This window comes from Terrapene carolina, unplaced genomic scaffold, assembly GCF_002925995.2.
Source record: "Terrapene carolina triunguis isolate 2854851 unplaced genomic scaffold, T_m_triunguis-2.0 Scaffold58, whole genome shotgun sequence".
NCBI lineage: Eukaryota > Metazoa > Chordata > Testudines > Emydidae > Terrapene > Terrapene triunguis.
Genome location: NW_020664409.1, coordinates 91,278,420 through 91,305,450, shown reverse-complemented (window position 1 = coordinate 91,305,450; position 27,031 = coordinate 91,278,420). Strand labels below are relative to the sequence as shown.

The window sequence follows — 27,031 nt, the reverse complement described above, 5'->3', positions numbered from 1 at the left end:
ATGGGGTAAAGTCCCAGTGGTTAAAGACATGATTTCAGCATCTTGTAGTCACCAGCATACAGTAAATGCTGCTCTGTGGATAGAAATACTTTACAGTGCCCTCTGCATGGGCTATTAAACCTTTATTTATAGAGAAATCTACCAAATGAATGACTGCATTTGCTTCTACTGTACTCTTCTTTTTTAAGTTACATCAGTGATGTTGACTAAAGGCTGTGAGAAGCTGTGCTTCCAATTAACAGGTTCAAAAGGGTTACTTTTTAAAAGGCTTTTCTTTTCTCTCTTATTGAATATGAATCTACATTTCAGTCTTATATTAGTCTAGTGGCCCTATGCAACTCACATTTAAAACTTTAATTCTGGATAGGTAAATACAGTACATATTTCAAATCTCTTTATAATCTTAAGTATTAATAAAAAACAGTTCAGGACCATTAGTGCAATTAACATTACTAGATTTCTGTCAGTATAACTCTACCAAAGTCAATGGTGTTAGGCTGGCATACTGATGGGTATAATAGAGTGGAGAATCAGACTCCACATGTATAAAACTAATTTTAATGGAATCTTATGGCTGAGATTTTTAGAGCACAAGTATCAGGAAATGTAACTAGGATCTAATTATACCATCAGAAAATATTTGTGTGAACCAATTTACACAACATATAGAAGAAAGATATGTACTGGAGACGTACTGTGAATGTTTTTCTTGCATATGGGGCTCCAGGCATCAAGAGTTCATCAGAAGTCACTGGTCTCTTTAATACTGCAAAAACATACAAAGGAGTATTAAATACAAACCTTTCTGAAGAAACTTTCATAAAGAATTGTTCTAGGATACAATGTCTTCTCTGTCTTACTTTATTTATAGGGCTTAATGTGTTGTGACCTTAGTGCATGCCTAGACTGATGGAAAGTTGTAAAAGATCATTAAAAAATCAAATATAGTATAATCCTCATTACCTGAAGGGACCATGGAGGGACTGAGATACTATGCTGACAGGCATCCTAACTCTTCCTCAGACAGAGAGACAGATTAGATAATCTACACTACAGCAAACAATATTATTAGTATTTGTGCAGTCATTTACTCCTGGGTAAAGTGTGTGTAAAATGCTACAAAATCAGAACAGGTGTAATTGTACAGGTGTAAATGACTGCACCAAGTGCAAGGCAATGGATACACAGGCCCTCTATTAATTACATTTGGCTTCCTCTGTTTTTTTAATTATGACTATGTTTGCTTCTTGTTTTCAGTGATAAACTATTTCTGATGACATCTGATTTTCTTATATCATGGAAGCAAGCTGGAATTTTTCAGGGATAACATCCTAACATATCTGTAAGTGTCCTAAAATGCCATATACGGAAAGAAAAAGAATTCAGGAAGATACACTAATAAAAAAAATTCTTTCACTAGGATATTGACAAAATGATCTTTAGAGTTAAAATTTGCAGATTCTGCTAGTACCATCATTCTATCTTTTTGAGATCAAAGCCAGGTCTAGTTTCTCCTTTTTAGTTATCAACTCTTACGTTTGTACTGCAAGATGTTTTTCAAGAAAATTCAACATGTTCTGTTGACTAACATGTCACTGCTCTGTAATTCAGATTCAACCGATCACAATTAGATAAATCATCTGTACTGGCGTCCTTCACAGTGTTTCCCTAAATTATGCCTTCAGGAATAGTTTCTTTTTCCCTTGTGATTGGCCAAGCCATGCCCCAGACTTCCTTTAAGTTTTCATTTCTCATGAAATACAGCAGAACTCATCCAACAACTGGTCAAGGTCCAGTTTATTAATGTTCTTCTCACCTGATCATTCTGGTTCTGCTATTGAGAAACTTTCTAAAAAACTCATTCCAGTTTAGCAGAGGATTACTTGGAGTATGGGAAAAGCTGGTAGATCCCTGCTCACTGGTCCTTGTTTCAGACTCAAAAATAAGTCTGTTAAACTGTTCTGAAGGTAGAATTTATGCCTAAGTGATTATTCATTTTAAATAGAAACACTGTGTAAGGAAGGTGTCAATATATTCTTTTCTACCAAGATTTTATAATCGGCTATCTTAAGATATACTTCTTCTCACTACTCATGTGACATATATAACCAGAGCCATAAATGAATGGAAATAGTGGGTATACTTAAGATAATGCATATGTTTATCAACAACAAAAATGCCAGCCTGCTTGTCACAGTAATATTTCCAGGGTATAATGAATGGTTTAACGGGAGCAAAAGTTCACCATTTAGAATACGTCATAGAAGAATCGCTGGAGAGAATACCCGACAGGTGCACCTAAAAAAGATCGCACTGTGGCAGCCACAAATTGGAACATACAGACGGCATGATGGAGATGAGTGGTAGACAGCACTTGACTTTGAGTGTGCGATGAACAAGAATGAATGTGATTCAAAAAGAAGACATCCTCCAAAGAGAACACTAGCACTACTGAATTATGGCTCTAGTCATGTGACCAAACTGAACCCACCAAGTTCTTCTAACGTAAGACTTTACTGAAAACTCCAAGCCAAGGCCAAAGACAAGCTGTGCAATGCTCTAATGCAGTGGTTCTCAAACTTTTTTTTCGCGGACCACTTGAAAATTGCTGAGACCACTTAATGATCTTTCCCTATTCCCCCCAAGGCCACCACCTCACCTTACATGTGCGTCTTCTCCAGGGTCCAGGCACCTAATTAGTGGGTTGCCTGTGTGGCTCCACTAATTAGGCGGGTCGCCCTTCATTCTCTAGTGTGTGGCTGGCCAGGCGCGCACATTAGAGGGAACTATCTGCGGACCATCTGAATGGAGCTCACGGACCACTGGTGGTCCGCGGACCACAGTTTGAGAACCTCTGCTCTAATGGCCAGAAAAAAAACAAACAAAAATTTACCACTCTTTGTATCTCTACTACTTATACCGAGTATACTGAGTAAAATTCACCCCTCTCCTGCTCAGAACCTGAATAAACAGCCCATGATTTGAACAGCAGCCACTGGCCCCTTTGGGCCCTCTATCAGAAACTTCAGGTCTGAATAGCCCCACTGAAGTCCATGCTTACACATAGCCACTGGCCCCTTCCCCAGACTGCTCCAACACCCTACTCCCCATCAGTTCAGAATCCCTTTCTGTATCACACTGAGGACGCAGCCCCATGCTCTACTCTCCCTGTTAAAGGACTGAGGAAATCATTTAAAAAAGAATATAAGCTTGAACCCTGACTGCCTTTAAATTCTTACACAGAATGGTGTAAAATCTAAACTAATTTAAGGGTTTAAATTGTCTCTGACATCCTCAAAGCTACATTTGCTATGCTTGCTCTGGGCTGTGTTATTTACACAATAACTCAGGTGGTTACCAAAGCCTACGTTTTCCTCTCACCCATGCAATGCCAGCGAAGTCACGCCTGTGTAACTGAGAAGAATTTATGTTTGGCAACTGATATGGCAATCTGGAGGTAAGAGTGGCTATAAGGCTGGGCGTCTTTCTAAAAAGATATGCTCTAGCTCAAACAAAGTTATGGATTTGATGCAGAAATTATTGGGTGAGGTTCTCTGGCCCATGTTATGCAGGAGGCCAAACTCAATAATCATAAAGATTCGACTAGCCGCAAAATCTGTGAATCTATCAATCTTTAAAATATGCCTCAAAAGACAAACTTAGATGAAGAAATAGAAACAGTCACTCATTTACCCTCACTCTCTTTAGAGAGAGCCGCATTCTGTCTAATCTGCACCAATTCCATCTGCTTACCAGATTTGGGGTTGCATAATACTGGGGGGCTGCTGCTGAGGGTAGGGCTGCTGCTGAAGTAACCGCTACTGCCGCAACTGCTCATGCTACTCCTTCTGACTGCTGATACGATCTTTATCTCTTTGGTGGGACTCACTGTACAAAGGAGACAGAAAATACAGAGAGAGAAAGGGAAATCGTCTTGATTCTTTTGGCACATTTCCCCTGCTTTGTTTAAAATAACAACATCGGAACATGCTTTCATTTATAATAGTGTAATCATACTATCACACTCCGCCTAGTCAGAACACTCACCTATGTGCTGCAGGAATTAGGGTGACCAGATGTCCTGATTTTATAGGGACAGTCCCAATTTTGGGGTCCTTTTCTTAGATAGGCTACTATTACCCCCCACCCCCTCCAGATTTTTCACATTTGCTGTCGGGTCACCCTAGCAGGAATACTTGAATTACACATGAAAATTATATTTTTACTCTGATATGTCGGATTACTACATGATCCATTTTAGCTAATTTAATTCTCTATAATGCTTCCATCACTGTGATTTCTAGGTGCCAGTGCAATAGAGTGAAATAGGCATTTTAATAAGCAGAATATTTTCTGCAGTTATCCCCTGCTTTCTTCCTATTTTCATCTTGCTTCCTAATGTGTACTTGTTCAGGCATTTCCCCCCCTCCCCCCAAACTACAACATACAGTTTATGCAAAAACACTTTTGCTTTTTAAAATCTTTTTAGCAAGTTTTAAAAAAAAGAAAAACGTCCAAGCTGGCTGATTTCTGCCTGTGGAAAAATGTAAGCCTGAAATCCTTTATTTATACGAGAGCACAAAACAACACAGGCAGCTAATTATTTGAAAAGCCAACCAGGTAGAAGAACCTGTTTACTGGATATGATATTTATTCATGGATGATGCAGTGAGCACATCTCTTCAGCTAAATCTGCCTCATGCTAAAGTGAAGGGGGCCAAGCTTTAGGAATGACACATGTCTTCAAGGAAAAGTTAAACAACGGAGAAGTAAAAGGCACAGAACCAAGGAATCACCTGACTGAAAACTGGTGTGCTTTCTGTTGTCATGGTTCTGCTTGCGCAGGCAAAAGGGACTGTCGTGACTTTCTGGCATCAAACGGGATTTCTCAGGGAGCAACTCCATCAGCCTCCGTCGCCGGCGGAAATTCATTCTGAACTGGTACAGCAGGTTGCTATCCATAAAATGGTGCTTGTTGGACACTGGGGAGAGAAAAAGGAGTGAAAACTCCCTGCCTGGTAGAACACAAAGTAGGGAGTGAATAGTATACATGAGGTTGCCGTTTACATGCATGCATCCTCCTTGGTGATAGCAGCACCCTGCCGCCGAATTGCCGCCGAAGCCACAGGACCGGCAGACCTCCCACAGGTGCGCTGCCGAAAGCCACCTGCCTGCCGCCCTCACAGCGACCGGCAGGCCGCCCCCCGCGGCTTGCCACCCCAGGCACGCGCTTGCTGCGTTGGTGCCTGGAGCCGCCCCTGGTTCACACCACTGCTTGTCCTCAGCAAAACTTTTGTCTTTCGGGGGGGGGGCGGGTGTTTTTTAACACCTCTGAATGACAAAAGTTTTGTCTTTCACTTGCCAGTGTAGACAAAGCCTAACACACATGAGCTAATCCAAGGTGAAAACACAGTGAAGATAAAGCACTTTAAATTTAACACAAAGTAAACCTGTCATGGTCAATCCCTGGAAGGGGTATCCAGCTGTTTACTGTGTCTTCATGGTGTTTTTACCTCAGGATAGCTCATCTGTGTTTGTTACCCCAAGATGAAAATGCTTTTTTAGCACTGAAAACAAAGTCTTAGAGAAAACTAATATCGTGTCTCATGAATAAACAGAAAGGTCATGCCAATCAGCCAAAACTGTGATGTTCCAAGTGCTGAGTAATGAACCAGCCTGCTTTGCTCCTTGCTGTTTGTTTTTTGAACTGCCAGAAGCACACAGCATTGTTACAGTGCTTTAGAAAAGCCAGTGGCATTCAGCTTTAGTGTGCGTCATGTCAGTGCTGAATTTGTTGGCTCTCCAAGCCAACACCCCAAGGTCTTTGTTAAGATGAGGATTTTACATTTTGTAGGCAATTCAATTCCTGGTTGTGAGATTCTAATTACACCACTGATGATGGTGTCCCGGTCTGCTGAGCTCATCATTTTGAATACTTTCATTTTATAATAACAAAATAGAGTTTAGGAATTATCCCCATTTTTAAAATGAAGAACAGAGACAGAGAGGTTTGGAGTCTTGTCCATAATCACAAGAAGGACCCACTGTAAGAGCCAAGGCTAAAATTCAGAAGTACCTATTTCCCCACCCCATTATCAGACCATTAAAATATTTCATAGAGGACTCCCAGCAGTATTGTATTATCATAGCAGAGTAATGTAAAACAAACTCATAAAACTTCTCTTTGTGATAATCTCATAGACAATCTACTAACGCTGAAGAAGATATGCTATAATTTATACAACATTCTAATGGAATTTTTATTCCAACTCTCATGAGACTGGGCCATCGTGAATATTTACAGGGATATATATATTTCAATTACCATGTATCTATAATTATTAATATAAATATAATAAATGATTTCTGGTTCAATTTTAATATTTTCTGCACTGTATACAATTCTTCTCAAGTAACTATATCCTCTCTATCTTGTTAACCTCTTTCCTTTATTAGTACAATTGTTTTGATATTCTTAAGAAATCATGACTCCTGGATCATTGGAAAATCAACACACATTTTTACTACAGATGTCACAGAGCAGTCTAAAATTGTGGAGTGACTATTGCCCATGACACTCCATAGCCTAATTTGCTTATGATAATTTATCCCTGTGTATCTTGCAATAATAAAGCTTGTTTTGACTAATATACTAAGTAACCGTGAGATAGAGGTTATAGACAGAATGGGCCACGCTCACCCCTTGTGTAACTCATTTTAGAACATGGAGTTATGCCAGGGATGAATTTGATCTAGTATGTGAATATAACTGGAAAGAACATAGTCAGAATGATGCTATCATCATCTGTTGTAGAAACACAAAAAGATATGCTTTGCCATCGGAATATTCTCCCCTCTCACATAAAAAGTGTAAGTACAGAATTCTGAGTGCTCATTCAACTGTTACAAAATGTTTCCCAAATTCTGAGTTATACCTATGTTAAAAATATAAATATCGGGGTGCCAGCTCTCAGCCTCAGAAAGAGTAAATACTTGACTCCTGGATATTGTGTTACTTAATAGGTGCTCCTCGCCAAATATCAGCGTTAATGCATAATTAAGGAGATTGAAAAACCAAGCTCTTAAAAAGGAAGGAAATTCCAGAAGTTAACAATGAGCGCTCAATTTTAGGTACCTCTTTGTGCTTATGTGGTCAAATAAGGTATTTTTAAAAAGTTATTCCTATGGGGCACTGACTATTTTCTGCTCTAAAGTTGCATAATGGTTTCCATCTGAGTCACTCTACTTTAAGACTTCACCTTTAGGGCTGAAATTCTCCATATCTGATCTCTGCCCAAAGGTGACTTTATCTGGAGTGTCTGAGCAAAAATGGCTCCACCAGTTTTGAGCACAAAGAGAATGGGGGATAATGGAATTATATTTTTTGAACTACCGCACAGATGAAAAGGTTGAATTTTTGAAGCTTAGCATGGAAACAGCCTTCAAAAAGGACCAGTGCATAGCCTTGTTCCTGAGGAATCTGGTTTGAACAAGTTACAAGCATTTGAAAATTACATATTGGGAATGTATAGTAGCTTGTCTTTTGCTAAGCCTCTTAAATGTGGACAGAGCATGGGAGCTCATCTCAGCAGTCAGCTTACCCATCACATATTTTGCTTAAGTCAGCAGAGAAGGAAGGAAAGAATCCTAAACAATTTTCATAGTCACAGAGAGATGCACAGACTTGCCTAGCATGGACTTTCTTAGGTGTAATTCAGTGGATGAGGTTGTTAATAACCTTAAAACTAACTTAGATGGGCAAGCTATGAAACTAAGGAAAGCCTTACCAATGATTGAGAAGGAAAGATACAGTAAATTGGTGTTTACAAAGTTATTAAAATACATAAGAATTTATCATACAAATCCTAAGTCAGTACATATATACTGGATAATACACCCAGGACTAGAGACAAGGCTGCATGTCGTGCTTCCCTTCTCATCTACACCTGTTTTGCATGGGTGTAACTGCACTGGATTCAATGGCATTACTCCTGATTTACATCAGTGTAAGTGCAAGGAAATTTAGGCCCCTTAAACCTGACATATCCCAGCCCTTGAGTTCTTAATATTGGAGCTTTAGCAGTTTTTGTATGGCTCTAGCTATACATTATTTGCCAAATAGTACAAGAGATAAAATACAATACAAACTGTAAGTTCCCATATAATTTTACATACACTTTCTAACACTTACATACAATCTTGTGATCAGCAAAGGCCACGAACAACTCTCAGAGTTACAGTGAGAGGGAAGCACTGCAGGAGAACAAATATTATCTTTATTCAAATTTCACAAAACTGGAGAGGATTTACAAAATGTGAAAAGCTATTTTAATAAATTAGGTGACTCATGCTTTAAAACCCAGGTAATTTTCACAACCATCTTTTTCCTGCAATTTCACCCACAATTTCAGTCCCACATGATTTTTAATGCTGATATCTCAGCCACCACCACAATGTGGTGATTAATACTTTCTGCCATTTGAAAGCTGTGGGCCCCACTGGGACAGATTCACTGGTACACTCCAGCTGCTTTGCACCCTGCAGCCACAAGAAGCAGCCATAAACTCAGCTTAACTACCAGTTAAAATACGGTTATGGCTATTTTATGTCACTGGTGCAGAGCAAAGGAAATGGAGTGTGCAGGTGAATCTGCTTGCTAGCAGTTCTCAAGTCAACAGCCAGACTGGAAGTGGCAAAATGTTAGCAAACTGTATGGGATTTTAAGACCTGATGTCTCATGTCTTTTCACAGCTGGAAACAAATGCTTTACTCCACTCTGAAGATGAGAAACGCTGCTTTCCAGAAGCACACAGAATGCAATTCTAACCCTTTTGCTGACTGGGACAGAGGCCCTGGTTCTACATTATGTTACACTGATGGAAAACAGGAGTAACTCCACTGGTTATGATAGAGACCTGCTGGCATAAAACTGGAGTAAAGGCCACAGATCCTTAACTGTCATTAGTCCCTCCAAGAAATAATATTTTTGGCAGTAATCCAAGATGTAATATAGCAAGTCCCAGACCTCAATGTAATGTTTTGATCTTTGAAACAACAGGACATTGCCCTGAAGTTTACACTCCAAAGAAACAGCAATTAAAATAAAAAACAAATACGTGACGAGGAGCAGATCCTAACTGGAATGCCTTGCAGCACAGGTGGTCTTTAGAAATTATCTGAAGGAAGGCAGGGCAGGAGCTTGGTGTACATGAATGGGATGTACCATCCTTCTGTGACTGAACTGTTTTCTAACCTGGCTTTTCCACACCCTCCTATGAAATGTTTTGGATCAACTCTGATTTCTTTTTGATTCTTCACTTTTGCACACTACCCCAAGAAGAACTAGTGTTTTAAAAAGCAGACAATAAAGCAACATTATTGTGACAGTCTGTACCCCATGTTCATTCTTTTTACAAAACTATAGTGGATTTTGTACAAAGTATGGCTTGTGAGGTTATCATTTAAAAACTCATAATGTGCTGATCATTATTGTGCTAGTAAAATATGTGTGGCAACATTGTATGTAAAGTTATAAGATTCTACTGTATAACATTACTGAGACATATACCAAGTTTAGAAAAGCAGGTAGAAACCAGTTCCTCAAAGACAAAAGGCAAACTGATGTCTCAGCCAGGTGACAACAAAACCAAATGGACTATCACCTGATTAAGTGGCCATTCTTTGGCAGGAAAAAGGGTGTGAGTGAGAATTTTACATCTTGGCAAAGAAACTGCTGGAAGTTCCTGTCACACAGACTTTCTGTCTCCTGAACCCCAGCTAGAGATGATTCTCAAGAGGAGGAAAAGACATAAAAATGGGGAACAGATGCCCCAACTCATCTCTCCCTTCATCTCTACTCACGGCATCAACAACACCTGAAGGACAAAGCAATCAACACTGAACTGGGGCAGGGGGTTCTGGCTGAAAGGATTCCAGCCAGTAAGACTGGTAAAGCATGTGGTGAGAGAAACCTTTGCTTTGAATTCATTTAGCTTGTTAAGTTATATATTAGCTATATTTTAACTTTTATTTACTTTTAACAAATTATGACTTTTATGCCTCATTACTTGTAATCACTTAAAATCTATCTTTCTGTAGTTAATAAACTTGTTTTATTGTTTTCTCTAACCCGGTATGGGTTTGCATTGAAACGTTTGGGAAACTTCATTTAGGATAACACGATTTGTGCATATCATTTTCTATTAATGAAATGATGGACTTTGTATGAGCTTGTGTTGTCCAGGAGGGCACTGGGCAGTACAAGATGCACATTTCTGGGGAAAAATCTGGAACTGGGAGTCTGCTGGTGTTACCCTGCAATGTAATTCATGAGTGGCTGGCTATAGCACTCATACAGTATAGTGGGGAGTGATTTACATGCTGAAGGCTGTGTGTGAGCAGACCAGGAGTGGTTGCTCTCACAGCGAAGAGGCACCTCAAGTTGGTGAATTGAGGGAACACAGCTGTCCGTCAGTCCAGATTGTGCCCTGGTTAATGTCATAGTTATAAAATAATGGTGCCTTTTAACTGCCCTTCTTGGAGGAGAATACATAGCTTTCTGAGGCTGCCTCTTATTCCTCTGGCCTTTTGCCAGCTCAGTGTCCATGTCTTGGAGACAGAAAACAGAATGAGGGCCAACTTGTTGAAAATGTGTGCACACTTTTGCATGAGGCTCTGGCAGGGTGAGCCTGCAGACTTTAAAAACAAAATTAGGGCCTTGCTCTGTAGTCACCCAGTATTCACCATACACTCAATCACTAAAGCCCTGACGGAGACAAAATTTGTATCTGCATCCGATCTGTGATCCGCAAAAACAAACTGGATATCCACAGATTGGCAGGGCTTTAGATATAAAATTTGGATCTGCATCCATCCACGATCCACAAAAATGGTCCGTCGGTATCCACATCTGTGGATGCGGATATAAAGAGGATATCCATGGATTTGCAGGGCTCTATCAATCACAGTCTTGATATCTCACACCCTCCACTGCAGAATACAGCTATTGGGACTCTGCAAATTCCATTTCTCCTTTGTCCATTCCTGCTGCTTTTCACAATGCAAACAGTACAAGATGAAAATAAATGGCACTGTATTTTTCATTGGATTGTGCTTTTCCTGTTCCTCTCCAAGGTTTCCTGTTTTTCTACAGGTTTCAGAGTGGTAGCCGTGTTAGTCAGTATCAGCAAAAAGAACTGGAGTACTTGTGGCACCTTAGAGACTAACAAATTTATTTGGGCATAAGCTTTCATGGGCTAACACCCACTTTATCGGATGCATGCAATGGAAAATACAGTAGGAAGATATATATACACACAGAGAACATGAAAAAATGGGTGTTGCCATACCAACTCTCACAAAAGATTTTTCCCCTGCTGACAATAGTCCACCTTAATTGACTAGTCTTGTTAAAGTTGGTATGGCAACACCCATTTGTTCATGTTCTCTGTGTATATATATCTTCCTACTGTATTTTCCACGGCATGCATCCGATGAAGTGGGTTTTAGCCCATGAAAGCTTATGCCCAAATAAATTTGTTTTTCTACAGCTAATCTAGCATCCGCAAATGTGTTTTAATAATGGTACCTATTCAGATTAGTTTCTTATTACATATTGATGAATCACATCTGTTTGGAGCTCTCTCAAGCTAAGGAAGAGTCAGAACATTTGCCCATATGTTCAATAAGCAGAGAACCAATTATTGATCCTTGATTCTCCCTACTATATAAACATGATACATGTATCTCTAGCCTTATGAATGTGTATATATTATTTGAACTGCAGATAAAACCATCTGTGTACATACTCCAACAGATGTTTAAGCTCTTGCTATGACAAACCAATATGGTATTGTTTCCACATTTGTACTGCAAAGATTTCACTTTCCATGTGCAGAACATGTAATGTTGAACTGTTTCAGTTTCAGACTGTCTCATATAAACAAGGAGACAGCTTCTCAGTGTAAATCATCAGAGCTGTTCCAAATTACACTAGCAGAGGATATGTCCCTGTGTGTGTATACACACACACACACACACACACACAAACAAACAAATACTCCAGTTGTAGGTCAGGAAAAAAGTTGTGATGTAATGAGAGAACCACATTTCATGCATCATAGCTACGAAATATGACATTTTTAAGCAGTATAAGAAAAACTTAAGCAACAGGATTCCAAATTATAGGACTCTGAAGTCCAATGGTAGCTTATCTCCTATTAAGTAATGTATCTTGTACTGATTGTTCCCTGCTTCAACACTGTACTTCAGGTAGTTTAAAGCATGAAAGCAGGTTAAAGTTTGTAAATGTAGTATCTAGAGACATAAAGGGTAACAAGAAAACATTCTACAAATACATTAGAAGAAAGAAGACCAAGGACAGGGTAGGCCTCAGTGATGGGGGGGAAATAACAACAGAAAATGTGGAAATGGTGGAGGTGCTTAATGGCTTCTTTGTTTTGGTTTTCACCAAGAAGGTTGGTGGTGAGTGGATGTCTAACATAGTGAATGTCAGTGAAAATGAGGTAAGATCAGAGGCTAAAATAGCAAAAGAACAAGTTAAAAATTACTTAGACAAGTTAGATGTCTTCAAGTCACCAGGGCCTGATGAAATGCATCCTAGAATACTCAAGGAGCTGACTGAGGAGATGGGTGAGCCATTAGCGATTATCTTTGAAAAGTCATGGAAAACGGGAGAGATTCCAGACCACTGGAAAAGGGCAAATATAGTGCCAATCTATAAAAGGGGAAAAAAGGACAACCCGGAGCATTACAGACCAGTCAGCTTAACTTCTGTACCTGGAAAGATAATGGAGCAAATAATTAAACAATCAATTTGCAATCATCTAGAAGATAATAAGGTGATGAGTAACAGTCAGCATGGATTTGTCAAGAACAAATCATGTCAAACCAACCTGATAGCTTTCTTAACAGGGTAACAAGCCTTGTGGATAGGGGGGAAGTGGTAGACGTGGTATATCTTGACTTTAGTAAAGCTTTTGATACTGTCTCGCATGATCTTCTCATAAACAAATTAGGGAAATGCAGCCTAGATGGAGCTACTATAAGGTGAGTGCATAACTGGTTGGAAAACCATTTCCAGAGAGTAGTTATCAGTGGTTCACAGTCATGCTAGAAGGGCATAATGAGTGGGGTCCTGCAGGGATCAGTTCTGGGTCTGGTTCTGTTCAATATCTTCATCAATGATTTAGATAATGGTATAGAGAGTACACTTATAAAGTTTGCGGACGATACCAAGCTGGGAGTGGTTGCAAGTTCTTGGGAGGATAGGATTAAAATTCAAAATGATCTGGACAAACTGGAGAAATGGTCTGAAGTAAATAGGATGAAATTCAATAAGGACAAATACAAAGTACTCCATTTAGGAAGGAACAATCAGTTGCACACATACAAAATGGGAAATGACTGTCTAGGAAGGAGTACTTTGGGAAGGGATCTGGGGATCATAGTGGACCATAAGCTAAATATGAGTCAACAGTGGGACACTGTTGCAAAAAAAGCAAACATCATTCTGGGATGTATTGGCAGGAGTGTTGTAAGTAAGACACAAGAAGTAATTCTTCCGCTCTACTCTGCGCTAATTAGGCCTCAACTGGAGTACTGTATCCAGTTCTGGGCGCCACATTTCAGGAAAGATGTGACAAATTGGAGAAAGTCCAAGAAGAACAACAGAAATGATTAAAGGTCTAGAAAACATGACCTATGAGGGAAGATTGAAAAAACTGGATTTGTTTAGTCTGGAAAAGAGAAGACTGAGAGGGGACATGATAACAGTTTTCAAGTGCATAAAAGGTTGTTACAAGGAGACGGAAGAAAAAATTTTCTTCTTAACTTCTGAGGATAGGACAAGAAGCAATGGGCTTAAATTGCAGCAAGGGCAGTTTAGGTTGGGCATTAGGAAAAACTTCCTTACTGTCAGGGTGGTTAAGCACTGGAATAAATTGCCTAAGGCGGTTGTGGAATCTCCATCATTGGAGATTTTTAAAAGAGATTAGACAAACACCTGTCAGGAATGATCAAGATAATACAGTCCTGCACGAGTGCAGGGGACTGGACTAGATGACCTCTCAAGGTCCCTTCTAGTCCTATGAGTCTATGATCTTTTTCTGAAAGTGTAAGATTGTTTTCAAAGGCAGTGGATTTTATCTAGAATATTAAGTAACGCCAGCATTACCATGCACTCAGTTCAGTAGTCTGTTCAGTGAATCATTATAGTCTGCCTATGTGCATGTTTAGTCTTTAACAAAGCAAGTATATAGAAGGCAGTTATCTGCTTTTCTTTGCTTCTAAATAAAGTATGCAAACTACGGAGTTTGTGGGTAGGGGATAGGAAAAGATGAAAAAGGCCTATCTGGTCATCTTTTATGTTGCAGCTGTTAAAAATTGAAACTTTTGTCAGAAAAATAGAATGATGAAGATAATTTGGAAACAAGTCTTCCTGCTTTACTTATACAGCCCCATAGATGTGCACAGTGCATCATGAAACAAATACAGACAAATTCACTGCCCACAAGAACAGCACTGGAAGGAGTGAGATAACACAGGGAGGGGATGGTAAAGGGGAAGGATGAAACTGAGGACAATAAGATTACATGATCACATGGGAGACTCTCACTCCTTACCCACCTTAAGAGTAAAAACTTGAAAAAACTTGAACTGATAGCAGAAAGGTTGTTTTTAAAACCTGATGTAAAGTAAATAAAATGGGCTGCAGATTTAGCCTAAGAAGTTAAATTGGGTGAAATCTGTATTTGAATTCCTCTAGGGACACAGCTAGCATGGAATTTTGTAAAACAAACAACCAAAAAACCTATGGAGAATAGTCCTCTATGGACATCACCTTTAATTTGGTCATATTTATACTAAAATCAGATATAGTGGTGGGGAGTCTCTAAGGCTTCTTCGGGGTGCTGAATGGAGGTTTGTGTCACTGAGATAAAGCAAGACATCAGCTGTAAAGAGTGATTTTATGATCTTTAGCATAGACGCTGATGGCCTGAATACCTGGAGAATTTCTGATAGCTATTGCAAGAGATTCAAGGATTAAAACAAACAGAAGAGGTGATAAAACACACTCTTGTGTCACTCTTCAAGGGAGAAAGTCTCTGGTTAGAAGCCATTCCAGTCAAGGAAAGCACACGGTGAATTACCAAACAGTTACATGGAGATTATAAATTGAGGAATGAAATTATCTCCAGTATCAGCAAATCATAGTCCAAAAGAGAGAATGGCAATTAAGGAAGCTGTACATTTCAATGCCATGTTACACTCAAAAAATAAGAAACAATAGTTAAAAATAGGCAATTGGAGAAATATATTAATGCAACACGTACACTATGTTGTGGAAAATTTACCACACTAAATAAATAAATGAAAGATGCTTCTGGACAGCTTAGCCCCTTTTTCAAGCAGCAAAAGACAATCAGATCATAAGGGTTTTTTTAAATTTTCTTCTACTTTCAGGTCTGTACACAATTTGAATCAGATCAGGTTTATTGGTGAATACATAAAACAGCATTATATCTTGCTGCTTAATATTGCATTCCTTTGCTTAGGGAAAGTTTCTTGTTACACAATGCTACACCTCTACCCCGATATAACGCTGTCCTCGGGAGCCAAAAAATCTTACCGCGTTACAGGTGAAACCGTGTTATATTGAACTTGCTTTGATCTGCCGGAGCACACAGCCCCACCCCCCTGGAGCGCTGCTTTACCGCGTTATATCCGAATTCGTGTTATATCGGGTAGCGTTATATCGGGGTAGAGGTGTACTATATTTCTGCTTGCAGAAGGTGGAAGAAAATTAAAACATTTTTAACATGTTCTTGCAATGTAAAAGTTGATAGCAGAAGTAAATACTTATTGTACAAGTCACTATGAACGTTGTTTTCATCCACGAGAACAGTGGATGATTAGTTGACAATAGACAAAATCTTGAGAGGTGCTGAGCTCCCCCATCGAGCTCCCCCATCTGCTATAAGTTAGTAGAATCTGCATGTGCTCAGCGCCTCTCAAGATTGGGCCCAGTGCAATCAACCAGATTACATTTTTTTAAACTGTGAAATTTATTCAGATTTAAATAATAATTTTATAATACTACAACAAAACCTTTATTCAAACAGGAACTCTGCTAGCCAGCTACCTTCAAAAGAGCTTCTTTCCATTCCTGCATCTTTCAGGGGAGCAAATGTTGAGCCCTCTCCAAAAACCCTATCAAACAGATATATTAGTGCTGATGGAAAGTATCAGGTGGAGAGCTCTGGATTCTAAAGACTTGTTTATCACCAAAACAGGTACAACATAGTCGGCAAGAATGCAAGCTTCTTCAAAACACGACGCCTCCGAGCATCATCTCTGTTCTACACTGTCTACCTCTGCCACTGTCTACCACTGCCATAGGGGATAGTTCAATGACAAATGAGACTCAGAGCAGAGATACCAATTAGTGCCAATTGTGATGTGAACACTTTCCCACCAGGAACTGGGCTAAAGTCATTGACTGTTTCATCATGGCCCCCTTCAGATGCTAATGTTTGGCTACTACTGACCTGGTCCAAAGTCAAACTGATAATCTAAATGAGAAAAGGGACTAGTAATGGAAGACAGAACCTAAGTCATCCATTTCCTTACTCTTGTTTCTAAACTATGTCTTAGTTCTACAAAAGAGTTGGGAGAAGACTTTTAGCTTCATATGTACTATCTTCTTTACTGATTTGGAAGAGATTGCAAACAGCATATTAATGAAACTCACAGAAGATACTAACTTGAGAAGAGTTAACACCAGTCATGACACAGGACTAATACAAAGGGAAACAGGGAGACAAAAAGCACAGGGAGAACACAACAAATGAGATTTCATCTGGAAAAAGGCAGGGAAATAACATCATAAATATAACATAGTAACATGCAAGGCTATTCTGGGCCCTGTTCTGCACTGCCTGTAGTGGTTGACACCTGATTTGGTAGCATTTTATATCCACTTTGCACTTCAGTCCGTGACTACACAAGGTGCAGGGCACAAGACAATCAGACCCAGTGAATCTAGGAGAAAATAATCCAAGATACATGCATGCATATGAAAGCAGCAGCCTGGGAAGCAGGAACACTGAAAGAGATGAGTAATCTGGCATAGAAACAAGAGATTGAATGTTGCTTCCTAGGTACTACATTTCTCGTAAGTTGGAACTAGATACAAGCACAAGTTGTACTGCATATACATTGAAGTAAAATCAATGTGTGTCTAAATTTGGTGAGAATTTTTAAAGCATTTAAAAATATACTATTTTAAGACACTGCCACAGAGCATATGCAAGTACTGCCTCACAAACACAAGTGGTGTCATAGGAGAGGACTTCCCTCTCCCAATATGAACCAGATCTAAAAGGGAAAGCGCTTAACAGCTTGAGATCCCTTGATCTTGATCTGATCCCAGACCTTCAACTTGACTGACTGCAAGCCTGCAGGTATGCATAAAGTCCTGCAACTCTGTATCCATGGGGCTCTGGGTGAAAGAGAAGGAACACTCAAATGCCAATCTTTGCAGTATCAACCACATTTATTCTCCTCACCTAACCACGCAGCATTAATTTATATTACAAGGGCCAGACAAACTGCTAATATGCTGACCTTGAAGTTAGCAAATTAAGGGCCAAATCCTGCTCCAGCAAGTCTTGTACAGGAAGCAGGAATGCTGCCTAGTACATTGGTCCTGTGGTCCAGGGATCCTGACAGGATTCCAGGAGGACAGAGCCATGAGGCTCACATTACTGTACCTTTGTAATGGAGTAGGTCACGTGGCAAGCTAGTGTGTGCTACAAGCAGTCTTTTGGGGGACTGGCCACATCCCTCAGCAGAAAAACCATGCCATGATGTGCCAACTGATGTTGTAGCCCTCCCCCTCCTTAGAGATCTCTTGAGCAGGGGTTCCCAAACTGTAGGCCACGGTCCAAAGGTGGGCCATGACATAGTCCCAGGTGCTCCGCCATCATGGGTGGAGTTTTGGCAGAGCTGGGTAATGGCCGCCGCAGCCTCCAGGCTCAGGTAGGTGTAGTCCTCGGTGCCCGTGAACCACTGGTGTTGGTGGTCACAGTGACCAGGTAGGATGGCATGGCCCAGCCCGGCGCACACACAGCCACAAGGAGTGAAGCTGCCCCACTGAGTCAACTAGGGACTGAGCGCACAGCCTGGCCCTGCAGCAGCAGCAGCACCCCCTCGGACACAACCCCTCCCGACACCCTGAGCTACACCCCTGCCTGCACCCTGAGCTACCCCACTCTCTGCACACAGCTCCTAGCTACTCCCGGCCTGCATCCTGAGATACACTCTTGTCTGCACCCTGAGCTACCCTCCTCTTTGCAGACAGCCCCTAGATACCACTGCCTGCACCCTGAGCTGGCTGAAAGGCTGAAAATTGTAGAAGATCAGGTTGAGCCTCACTAACATATGTCCCCAGCTGGAAAAACTGAACAAGGAGAAGCAGGCACATCCATCCCATTAAAAAGACTCCTGGTCTAGAAGTTATTTTATATTTTATTTACAATGTTTGATTTTTTTTCTAATTAGTAGAGACTAGGGTTGGGTCTTTACTTGGCAGAGAAATTCAAATTTTACACTAAAAAGAAACTGAAAACACAATATAATGTTCAAAGTTGGACAACTATTTTGTTTTAAAATCAAATAATAACACAATGTGTTTTTTAACAATTTTGTTAACATTGTGTTGCTTACTGTTCGGTTTTATACAAAATTGTGTTTTGCCTCTTTAAACACCTCATTTTGCTCTCAACATTTTTTTAAAGTGTAGTTTTACTAAAACTGTTTGGTTACAAAGATCATGAAGCATTTCTTTGAGTGCCTACTGCTAGGGATTTCTGTCATTACAATTGTTTACATTAAAATGAAAAGGAAACGTACATTGTTTATTTACAGTGTTATAGTTTATATGAATGTAAAATTAAAATTAGTAATTTTCCTCAAGAAGTGTTAATAGTGGGCTGCAGTGGCTATTGCAGCTGCACAGGGGGCCTCAGGGAAAAAAGTTTGTGAACCCCTGGATTAGAGCAGCCTGGGGACTACTCTAACCTATTGCAGAACTCGGCAAACGGAGAGCTGTAACTAGCTTCCTCACACCTCCATTGCACTGAATTTTAGTCACAGCAAATAATCTGTCCCAGTGCTTCCAACTCTAGATAAAATATGACAGATCCCCTGTGTGTAAAAAAACTCTTATGTCTGAACATTAAAGCATTCAATGTGTCTAGATATCTTAAGAAGTGGAATTTTATACAACTGCAAAATCTGTCCTGTGCTCTTTTAGTTTTATGCATGCACAGACATGCTTCCCATTCTTTTATAGAATCTTTGCTCCAATCATCTGATGAATTTAATCAGTGGTTGCAAAGGCAGACTAAATACAGGTAATTGTCAGTGGCAACTCAAGCATTAAGAGATGTACAGGATATGCTGCCCTAGTACACAAAGGGACAAATTTTCAGGCTATGACCTCTATTAGGGCACGCAATTTTTGTGAATCATGACTTGCATACACAAAGTAGTAGAATACTCATATGAAACCACATTTGCTTGTACAAATCCTGTAGACGTTAACAAGGCCATTTGCAAATTCAATCATAGCGTGTGTAAAGTTGAGTATGCACAAAGGGAGGTCAGACCGAGGTCCTTTTGAAAATATACCCCAAGTTGTCTATCAACTGGCTATAATACAACACTTCTGAAGTCGAAATGTTTCACCTTTCTACAGCATTTGCATAATTCCTTTTAAACATCTAGTTTTCCTTTTTAAATTAAGCATAGTTAATAGCTTCTTGTGTGAAATCTGGGTTGAGGCTGACTGATTAAAATGAAGACAAACATGACAGGAAATTGTGCTCAGCATATAAAAAGAGTCAAATACTGCCTCAGCTGCAAAATATTTTTCTGAAGTCACTGAAATGAGAACAAGTATCAATAAATAAACCGGCACTATTTAGTTATAGATGGAAAATTACCTTGATACAGACTAGTTCTATCATACTTATGATTGCAGAGGTAATATAATAAAAAAATTGAAGAGCAAAGTGTATTTTATTCTGCTTCATGCATATTCAACAATATAGTTTGCTAGAGATCACCTTTAGGGAAAGAAGGAATTTCATTCTCCATTCCTATTCAGTCCATGTCCTTGCTGCTTGTACTGCCAACAAGGATGTCAATTAGTGTCAAGTAAAACTTTATAGATCATGACAAAGAAAGCACAAGGAACATAGTCTGGTGTTCAGATTCCAGAATGAACTCACTATGCTGGCAGTGGGGGAAAATACTGTTTTTATTGGTAAATGGAGTGCATTTGACCTAGAATTCAGTAAGGGGGAACAAACAGAATACACATACCCACTGTTGCAGTTTGAGTCTAAAATTGTGTAAAGAAAAGCTCTCAAGCCTAGCTCGGCTATTTAAGGAAAACTAAACTGCAACGACTTAGTAAGTCTATAGATACATCCATTTGCTACAGCTCAATCTGTAACCATTCATGTTAATCTTTCACCAAATAATTTCTAACCCTATCCAAACAAACAGCTTTAGTGAAACCTGTAGGTCAGAATACACTTATAAAACAAACTTCTGTTTTAAAAGTCTGCCCAAAGTATTCCCAAATATAGTGCTAAGTCCCAAGGCCCTGATTCAGTTTTTATTCCATCTTCATGCAAGCAAAATCTCTAAGATGTTAATGGAATTTACCTTTGTCAAATAAAGGTGAATAAGGATCTCAGTGTTTCACTTACATTGGGTACAATTCTGCTCTAGTTTATGAGATGACCACACATGTTCAGCCATCGATTTTCATTGCCCTTGAGTGATCACTTAAAGGTTCACGGGTTTCGAAATTGAATCAACAGACGTGCTACTAATTCCAGGGTAGATTGTGCTCTTGGCACCCTTTAGCTCATTGTAGACAGATGGACCAATTGTAAGAATAGGAACAGAACAGAGTAGACTAGATGGATGTGGAGGAACTCACTGTATCCAGAATCAACCAGGAGAAATCCTGGTTGATTAGGCTTACCCAGGCAGCGTACACCAGTAGGCCCAGCAAACTACCCCTTTTCCGTACTGGGTGGTGTGGGAAAAGGAAACACCTTCACATCACCTCTCCCCCTTTACAACTAACTAGTGCCTCAGGGGCACTCAGTGGGAGCAGGACCTGCACCTTCCAGCCATACCGTGAGCAGTCCCTTGCAAGAGTGCAAGAGAGGATCTTTGTGCCCCCACTCAGGGCTGACGAGGGCGACCCTTGGTTATTCTTTTGATTCTGTTAATGAGAACAATGCTTGCTTTGCAATAAATCTATCACATCCTGATTTTCTTTCCTCTGAACACATTTCAACAGTGAATCAGATTTTTTTTTTTAAACCAGCTTGCCCTGTATCTACATATAGAAAAAGCTTGGGGTAAAAATACAAATGAAATAATTATTGCTATAGAGAGGAGGGGGAAATATTTTCACTTTGCACTAAGTCCTAAGCAGTTGGCACTCTATAAATCATACATTAGCATCAAGAGTAATTATAGAATTTGAAGCTGCTTCTTGTAAACATTCAAAAGTAGCTGCTGTTATAACAAGGTAAAGACAAACTTCACATTTGACTAAAGTCACAGAGAAAATGTAGAAGTACTTTATAACACCTGGCCTTGAGGATATAGGTATTGTCATAGAACAACAGAAAAACAATCCATCTAATCTGGTACCCTGCTTCATGCAGCTACCTATTGTTAAATCTGTACTGTATTCTAATCTATATAGGTCTTATGCTGCGCTCATCATTGTAGCATCTGAGCGCCTTCCAGTAGTGCATTAAGCAATATGACTAACACATGTCACGTGTCTGTTCTCTCATCCCCTCTCCAGGGGGAGAAGTACGTACAGTGAAGTGGTCTAGATTTATTTTTTTAATATTTACACACACACACGTGTTGGTATACGTTTATGTTAGAGAAAGTAAGGTCAAAGAGATTCACCTTGCACTTAGAGCAAAAGGTGGTGAGGTTTGTGAGGGTCCTTAGTTCCTGGGGGAGTTCATTCCACAGTCTTGGGCTGCCCCCAAGAAAGCTCTGTCACCTGCACAAGTGAGCTTTACCTTTATTGTAGCAAGTTATGTTGTGCCAGTAGCACCAAGAGGCCCCATTGTGCTGAGCACTGAACAGATACTAAAACCCTCTTTCAAAGACTTTACAGTGCAGGACTAACTGTAATAATGTTTCAGGTGAAAGTGATTTCCCCATCCTTTTCCAAACATATCTGGCCAATTATGCAATATGATAGGGATGGGGACATTCTTTTCTGATATCAGATTATGATCTGCTCATGTCCTGAAGCATGAGGATTTATAAAGCTTGTAATTTTTATTCTAGCTAGTGTAATTTAGTGTAACTCTCCTTATTTATGGCTCTAATCCTTTGACTCTTACTAAGCTATTTACCTCAATTATATCCCAGGGCAATGACTTCCACTGTTTAATTATCCACCACCACCAAAAAAAAAAAAGGTTGCCTTTTATTCATTGCTTATTTGTTACTAGCAACTCAAACCCAAATTCTAGTGGTTTTGAGTGCTTTTGAAAATTCCACCCTTTCTTAAAAATAATTACACAGCCATCATTTAGATAGGAGTTAGAATTGGAAATGTTTTAGGACCAAACAGCATGATCTGCAACCTCTTTACATGATCCTGCATGGAAAAAGTGTTGTAAAGAGTGTAGCTTTTGTTACCAGGCAGTACATTCCTCACCGTGCTGTATAATTCCATGCTCCAACAGTCTACGGCCAAGTTGTTCTGCCTCAGTCCTTGTTGTGACTTCTCTTTCCTGGATCAGCCACTCAATCAACTCAGATGCCATGACAGTCCGTTCATACTTGACTCCCTCCTCTTCCCTGGCTTGTAAAAGTGTGTTCTCAGAATTCATCAGCCTGCCACGGAAGGAAAAAAAATATATGGGGAAAGCAGTTCTTCAGAAAGCAATTCCTGATCCATTTTTAGTAGTCATTAGTACTAAGCACACAGATGCAACTTTTTATTATCCAACACACTTCTTAATTATAAACAGTTCTTAATTATAAATTGGCATGTGGAAAACTAAAAATGAATAAAAACATGCTCAGGCTAATCACGTAAAACTGGGCATTGCAAGTCAGAAAGCCAAAGGGGCTATTAACAGATGTCTAAGGAGTCTTGGAACAGATATTGTGAAATAAACTTACAAAAAAATAACTGTCGCAGTGTTTTGGATACACATTTATAAAACTGAAAACACTTTTCCTTAGCAATACTTGCCTTTGCTATTTGAGGAACTTGTTATCTTATGAAGTTGAACTAACCACAGCTGTCTTTCTGTTAGGTCCTAGGTACTAGGTATATTAGTTACCTTGTGTTCTCTCTGTGAGCCAGCTACTTTGCTTGAAAGATATCAAACTTTGTTCCTCTATTTTTAAATTACTTCCTATTTGTTATTATTTATAGCACAGTAGTGCCATGAGGCCCCAGACCATGACTGTGCAGGACACTATACAAATACATGAGAGCCCCTACATTGAAAAGCTTATAGTCTAAACAGTATTGGTTACAAAGTGGTGAGGGTTTTGTAACAAAACAAAAAGATGGTAATCAGAATCCAGAAAATGTTCCCCACACAAGGAGGATCATTTTAAATGGAGGCCAATTTATTTTTATATCAAAACGTGTACCCAAACATTCAGAGGAAAGCGTCCTACGATGTTGTGTTTTCCCCCCTTTGAACACAATCAAGTTAATTCCATTTTCATGATGGCCTCACCCTACAGGAAATGTTTTCTATTTGATGTTACTAAAAAGTTACAGACCAGAACCTATTTGTAAATGAACTTATGACAGGTAAGAATGAATTTCAGCACTGTGTAAAATGCCATGCAGAGTGCACTGGAAACATCGACAACTTTGTTTATAACTAAAGTGAAATGAAGACAGTGGCTGATCAAAGCTTAACTTCATCACTCCATCACGGTGCCTCAGTGTTCACCTGAAAGTACTGGGCAATTCAGCACTTGGTCTTTTAAGGTATGTCCACACTGCAATAAAGACCAGCATAGCTGCAGAGGGCCTGGGTCAGCTGATTTGGACTCTCGGAGCTCAGGCTATGGGGTTAAAAACTGCAGCATTCAGGCTTGGGCTGGAGCCCAGGTCTGAAACCCCGCAATGGAAGTAGATCTCAGAAACCGAACCCAAATGTATACATGGCAAAAATGTCTACATGACTTTGTACTGCGGGTTATTTTACTGGAGTGTAGACCACAGGCACCCTTTAAAAACAATCCCTATACCTTTTTGTACAACTGCATAGTAAGTTGGGAAGGAAGGATAGCCCAGTGGTTAGGGCGTAGCCTTGGTATTGGATTCAATTGCCTGCTCTCCCACAGACTTCCTGTGAATTTGGGCAAGTCACTTAGGCCCAGATTCTCAAAGGTAAGCACCTAACTTCCATTGAATTGAATGGGAGTTAAGCACCCCTTTGAGGATGTGAGCCTTAATCTCTCTGTGCCTCAGATCCCCTTACATAACAAGGGGATAATAGCACTTCATTCATCCTTAGCTCTATTTATGCAGGTCTGCATTGCAGCATGGACTGCCTGATAACTACATGATCTTTAAAGGGACTTGTGGCCTGATTTTCGAGGGCCAAGCTAAGCGTGTGCAGCATTTCTCAGGATCAGCATAACAATCCTCCCGAATCATTCTACAACCAGCCAATTGGAGATGTTACAACACAATTATCCTGGAACCTCTTAAGCTTTTTGCCCTTCTGGTCACAAATCAGAATGAGTTTCATTTCTAGCTAATCTGAAGGGGCACAACTATACATTAGATATATATTGATGTTACTGATTTTATACTCCCTTCAAATAACTAGGTCTAGATTGGTAAACAAGCTTAGCTCTGATATCATGTGGAAGATATCACTATGGCGTACAATAAAACTCAGGAGCGGTGAAAGCTTCCTAAAAGTGGGGGGAGGCCATCAGTGCCTGAGTAGTGGCCCTGCCCCCCATGCTGCCCCTTCTCCCCAAGACACCACTTCCCACTCACTCCTCTCCACCCCGTCCCACCCATCGCTCACACTTATGGCCAGTAAAAGCGATGGGGCCCTGGCCCTCTGCCCCCCTTCATTCCAGCACCCCTGATAATACTTGTGTTGGAAGGACACTAGATATATTACATCACCTCATCTGGGGAGATGTTTAGAATTAATTAATGGGGGCATCAAAAAGTGATGGTGTAGGAAGATAGGGAGAAAGCTCATTTAAAAACGACAGTGGTTTAAGCAGTTGGTCAGATAGACCCCGATCATACTATTTCATGTCTAAAGGATTTATCCTACCGTCTTGAATGGGAGTTAGCTGGAACCCTTAATCTATTGGCCAGACAACCAGTCAGCAAAGCTATAGGTTAAGACCAGTGTTAAACTACATGGTCATAGTTGTGAACTGGTGGCAGATCAAGTGAACTGTTATACATTTTCTTGTGCCCCTGCCAAACCTTTTGAGCTGAGTAAGAATTGACACAAGAAAACTTAGCTGAATTCAGGGACAACCCCAAAAGCAAGTGTGACATGCCGGGGTGCAAGCCATACCAGTGAGGGGCGGTGTCATCACCGGCCCTGTAATCTGGCATGCCCTGCAATGCCTTGCTGCTGGAGCTCCCAACCTGGATGGCTCACAAAAGCCACCAGCATGCAGGTGCTACTCAGTGACTATGTGTAACTGCAGCCTGCCAGCAGCACGTGGCTTACCCTCTGGCTTTTACCAGCCTTGGTTACTTCTGAAGGGTGACCTCAACATGCTTCCAGTCCTGGATTTTCCCCAAACAATGTATGTTCTGTACTGTCCAGCCCTCTCTTGGATAGCCAGAGATATTAGGTCCATTGTCCCTTTAAGGGAGCAATACATAACTTGCCACCTTAAATGGAGTTACCCAGACAATTTAATTTAAATGCACAGGATTAGTTTCAATTAAAGCATCAAACAAGTTTATGTAACTACAAAGAGATAGGTTTGAAGTAAGTACAAGAAACGAAGCATAAAAGTTAGAAATGGTTACAAGAAAAATGAAGATAAAATGCTTCCTAGTGCCTAACTTAACAAACTATACTTGATTCAAATTAAAGTCCTTATCACATCCATCTAACAGCATTGCTAATCAAAATCTTCAGGTCCAGACTCCTCCCCCAAAGTACAATGGCTATTTCTTTGATCTTCTTAGGTGCAAGGAGGGAGATGGACAGAGAGAGAGAGAGAGATAACTTGATTGCCCCTCACTTTGATAGCTCAGACCCCCTCAAAGTTTTTTTCAGTTGAAAGTAAGGAGACATGGTGTCTGGTGGGGGGGGGGTGTGCTAAGTTGTTTATTAAGATGCAGATCTGTTTATTCCTGCCTCTTTTCCTTGCCAAAGAAAGTCACTTGATAGCTGATGGCCCATCAGCTTTGATGACACCTGGCAAGATGTCAACTTGTCCTTTGACTTTGAGAAACAGGTTTACCCACTCCCTAGACTTGTCTGGTAAATGCACTTCAGACATGATTTCATCTTATGCTTATAAGTTCACATATAATGTTGTTACATGTTTTACCATCATATTATTGACCAATGAGTTATTAGTTTTCAAATGATACCTTACAAGATATATTCTGTACAAAGATTATGACAATAGTGTATAGAGGTGCATTCTGTCACAGCAGTAACATAACAACACAAGGAATAAGATGCAGAGCATGCAGACCACTTGTACATTTACATAGTCATTCTTCCTTTCAGGTATTTTGTTTTTTCAAATACAGTTAAGCAAGTTTTAGCTCCTGAACGCATAGTCTGGCTACATCCAGTACAGAAGGAGCTCTGAAGGAGCATCTTCAACCATGCCTTGCTCAGCCTATATATATCAAAAAACCACACACACACACACACACACACACACACACACACACACA

At 40.0% G+C, this 27,031-nt stretch overlaps 1 protein-coding gene across 1 annotated transcript in view; it reads right to left on the bottom strand.

The window, feature by feature from the left end:
* DEPTOR (DEP domain containing MTOR interacting protein) overlaps positions 1 to 27,031 on the bottom strand; it is a 105,270-nt gene that overhangs the window by 26,418 nt on the left and 51,821 nt on the right. The window contains exons 5-8 of the mRNA XM_026646198.2: positions 22,805 to 22,983; positions 4,797 to 4,982; positions 3,754 to 3,888; positions 696 to 766 (exon numbers count right to left, since the gene is read on the bottom strand). Coding sequence (XP_026501983.1) covers positions 696 to 766; positions 3,754 to 3,888; positions 4,797 to 4,982; positions 22,805 to 22,983 — 571 coding nt within the window. The remainder of the gene's footprint in view (positions 1 to 695; positions 767 to 3,753; positions 3,889 to 4,796; positions 4,983 to 22,804; positions 22,984 to 27,031) is intronic.